The 3,965-nt window shown below is 48.4% G+C and overlaps 1 protein-coding gene across 1 annotated transcript; it reads left to right on the top strand.

Annotated features, from left to right (window-relative positions):
* Positions 1–425: 425 nt before the first annotated feature.
* On the top strand, positions 426–2,704 carry LOC122368483. The gene is made up of 2 exons (XM_043342441.1): positions 426–768; positions 1,514–2,704. The coding sequence occupies exons 1-2, from the start codon at positions 461–463 to the stop codon at positions 2,691–2,693; spliced, it is 1,488 nt and encodes a 495-aa protein (XP_043198376.1). The 5' UTR covers positions 426–460; the 3' UTR covers positions 2,694–2,704.
* Positions 2,705–3,965: the final 1,261 nt, after the last annotated feature.

The raw sequence follows: 3,965 nt of genomic DNA, 5'->3' as shown, positions 1-3,965 counted from the left end.
AAAAGAACTTTCCATATGCAGGGTCACAAACTTCTCTATACATGGACTGTGCACTGATCTGGCCGAAGTAGCATAAGGGGCCCAAAAGTGAACCTAGTTTTAACTTATTAAGAACCCTGCAAACCTGGCAAAATTTAACATGGATATTGTTTGAAGTTTTATCTGTCTAGTACCTAAGTAAAAAAAAATGTTTTGATTTTGATATAAACAAAAAAATCGTTAAAAACAATAACAGTTTTCATGAAAATAGTAGTGGTAAATGATATCTGAGAATATCGGAGGTATCTCCCGCAAATAAGCACCAATGAGTTGCACGCAAATTCTTTATTTTCTGGAAATCCTGCCACAATCAAGCCAAGGCCCTAAAATTAAGCAAGGCTTCGCCACATTTAGGATATTTAGCCTATGATTTTATTTGTCTATTTTCCATCTTTTCTATTTTCCTTTGAAAGGGTTTTTGATGACACGGAAGTGTACGGTACGTAATTGTTATTCTGGATATAGAATCACACGGCATCGGAGAGGAAGTGACAAGAGAAAGGGAAAGGTATCGGTATTTAGCTTTCCACGCGAATGTGCATTGCGAAAGAAGTGGCTGGAAGCAATCAGACGAGGTGTAAAAGAATCATACCCTAAAATTGGTGGGGTTTGTGAGCTCCACTTTTCCAGTGATGACTTTTGTGTCACTGCCACGACAAGAAGAACCGACCGTCAGCGACGGCGCCTCAAGCCAACCGCAGTTCCAACAGTGCTCCCACCCCGGGACAAGTAAGTTGATATGTTTATACCTCATCAAAGCAATATGGGCATTAGTAAGGTATTAAGGACATCTTAGGTGTTGAGGATGGTCTTTACATTTTGACACCTGTGAAAATTTGGGAACTCTACCTCAAATGACCTTTGATCTGTTACGTCATTAATGTGATCATGTCAGACGTTAACCCGCGCCGGGCCGGTGCCCCATCAGCGGGCCGGGGGGGGGGGCGTCGTAGAGACAAGCGGTAGGCGGCGTTCGAAAGAACGGTAAAAAAAACAGTAAGAAAGTACTTCGGTCATTTTTCGGTCAGGTCAAAAACTGGGTCACCAACCAGAGGTAACCGAAGAAAAATGTTCGTTTTTACTTCTGATGGTTTCTTGAATAACTTTTGATCCAGACAACTCTGACGGCCCGGAGTTGGAGTCGGTTTCAGCACATTTTAATCTTTTCCTTTTCTGACCCGACCCGACCTTACAAGCTGACCTTACATGACCTCCGTAGGCCGAACTGTTAACCTGCATGCATACATAGCGGTTAAAAAGGGTCGCACATGCTGCTGAATTGTTCTTTTTGTGTATATAACTGTATACAACTTCTTTTTGTGTATATAAGTTCCGAGCTACATTTATCAATTTATAGCATTTATCCGGCAATGTCCAAAATCCAAATTACCCATGTATGCTAATTTGTTTCCCATATATTTTGCAACCGTTGCTAAATGCAGTTGTTAAGTGAAATATTTCTCTCCTTTTGCAGGAATGAGAGCGGACAGGAGACTCCACGACCCACTATACGCGCGACTCCAACAGCACGAAGGCTGCTGCAAAGAGAACTGTGGGAGGAACAGGCCGCATCCATGTTTCGTTCCGAGAACGTGGCATCTCTTACCGACATGGTGAGAAAGCTCTCTACGGTGGACCTGCCGACTGGGTACCGGCTCGTACAGATGCATGTTCCTGAACTTCAGGAGGACATTGTGACGATCAGAATGGAGGCATTTGACACAGATCAAGGTATTCCAGTCATCGTACGAAACCTGACGATCTACAGTGATCTTCGTTTCCGTTTGTACGCAGCCGGGAGCGAGTTGCCTACTCTCAGGGCAGCTGATCTGACAAGCGTTCCCGGGAGCTTCGAAACGACGACTGAGGTCCTGAACGTGCTGGCGTTCCTCAAGGCACAGTCTTTGAAAGATGGCAACGTGATGACTGCACTGCATTTTCTGCAGAAAATCAGCACGGACGATGCAGCTGGATCATGCGGTACTTTTGGGGAGTTCGCCGCTGAACAGCTGCAACTCCGACTCAGTCCAGCAAAAAGGAGGAGGTACAGCACGACACTCATGTCCACTGCAGTGGTGTGGAGCCGAACGAGTCCCCGACTGTATGAAGACATGCGCAGCTCGGGTCTTCTGGTCCTGCCACACAGAGTCACTCTCCGGAGACTTACGTCAGCACTAAGCGTGCAAGAGGGACTGGAGATCGGGACCATCAAGTATTTGGAGATGCGGGTCGCCAAGTTGTCTCCAAGAGAACGGCTGGTAAATCTGGCCATGGACGAGGTTTACTGTGCCACAGCACTCGATCTGGCGGGAGGAAGACTGCATGGGGAGAGCAGCGGAGAAGCAACAGCTGTCGCCAGTACCTTGTTCTGCACCCACATTTCGTCGGTTGCCGGGAACTACGAGGACTTGGTAACCACGTCGCCAGTCACCCACGTCACAACCCAAGAAATGAAGAGAATCTTCCAAGTCCTGCGATATCTCACCCATCTTGGGTACCGTGTAGTGTCCGTTACAACTGACGGACACAGAACAAACCAAGCCTTCCATCGAGCGCTTGGAGAAGATGGGAGGCATCAGGAGTATATCCTGAATCCCTGGAGTCCACACAGTGATGACAGGATATACACCATGTACGGTTCTCCAGGGCATTAGTCGTTGGTCGCTCGGCGAGCGGGAGGGCAACCAGTTCCGCCCCTGTATCGCGTGATCCCTTGCTCCGCCCAGTTACGCACGAGCGTACTCCACGCCGCGTAGTAGCGTGGGGAGGGGAGGGTTAGAATGTTGGCATGTGTAGAGGCTAAAACCGGTTTCCACTGCCATGCCACCGCCCAGCGACATGGAGCGGGGTCAGTGACCAGGGCGCAGGGAAAGGTCAGAGGTCAGCTATAACGGAGAGCTTTGTGTCTCCCTCCCCTCCGTGTGTAACGACCGCACGACAGCGGCCGGCCGCCGATCAGGCTTGACATGTCAAGGTCACCCGCAGTCAACGGGCTCAGAGGGTTGGTCGAGTGCGAGTCCGTGGCTGAGGACAGGCTCGACCATGTGCTATGGTGCCGATACACTAGCGTGGGTAATAAGTTTGTGTTCAGTGCATATGACTGGTGGGGCGTGTCCTCTTGATATGATGCTTTGTAACGTGTATGATACGCTTAAAACCTCGCTGGCAGTGGCCGAGAGGAGAGGGGGGGCGGGGAGGCGGGTGCCGCCTCCACATGTTTATTTTTGTTGATAGCTGCGATAGCTGAAATTTTGCAAGCCTGACCTTTGATTCAAGCTGAATTTTTATGACAGCAGCTGTATTTTCACCCTCGCCCATATTGGTGTTTTGCCAGCGTCTATCGTAAAGGGGAAGGAGGGTCCGTTGGACCCCTTTGCCGTTCAGCCCCTGATCGAGCTAGAGCTTCGCGGAAAAAGAGCGTGTTGCCCGTGACGAGAGGAGGCCGATGATACCCAATTTTAAGGTCCTAGGTCATTGGTTGACAGGTCGATGTAGCTCAAAAGTAGGGGAATCGGGACCTGTTAGAGCTTCGTAAAGTGAAGCTGTTATAGGGTTTTGCGGGGTGCTGATCACGAAATTCAAGTTAGTTTTGATCACAGATGATGTTTTCGTGCATTTAGGCCAGGTCGGGTCATGTCAGGTCAGGTCACATGTTACGAGGGAACCAAAACTACTTCTTAAATGTTCAAACGGTTTCTAAATGCGAAATCAACTCCAAAATCTACCCTTGAAACATGTAAAACTCGAAAGAGTGAACGAAGTTCATCAAAGGTCAGTGACCTGACTGACCTTCACGTGACCTTGATACCCACTAGAATCCATGGGATCAACATCCTTTCACATGTTTGATCGCTTAAAGTCACAAAAAGATAATAAAACGCGCTCTACTCGAAATACGCCAAAACGCGATTCCGGCCAAACATGGT

Source organism: Amphibalanus amphitrite, unplaced genomic scaffold, assembly GCF_019059575.1.
Source record: "Amphibalanus amphitrite isolate SeventyFive unplaced genomic scaffold, NRLGWU_Aamphi_draft 000950F_arrow, whole genome shotgun sequence".
Taxonomy (NCBI): domain Eukaryota; kingdom Metazoa; phylum Arthropoda; class Thecostraca; order Balanomorpha; family Balanidae; genus Amphibalanus; species Amphibalanus amphitrite.
The sequence above is the reverse complement of the archived record's forward strand: the minus strand, read 5'-3'. Positions and strand labels throughout refer to the sequence as shown.

Coding starts and splice junctions, on each gene's coding strand:
- LOC122368483 (XM_043342441.1), top strand. CDS start 461: ATGACACGGAAGTGTACGGTACGTAATTGTTATTCTGGATATAGAATC. Junction 769..1,513: donor GTGCTCCCACCCCGGGACAA/GTAAGTTGATAT, acceptor CTCCTTTTGCAG/GAATGAGAGCGGACAGGAGA.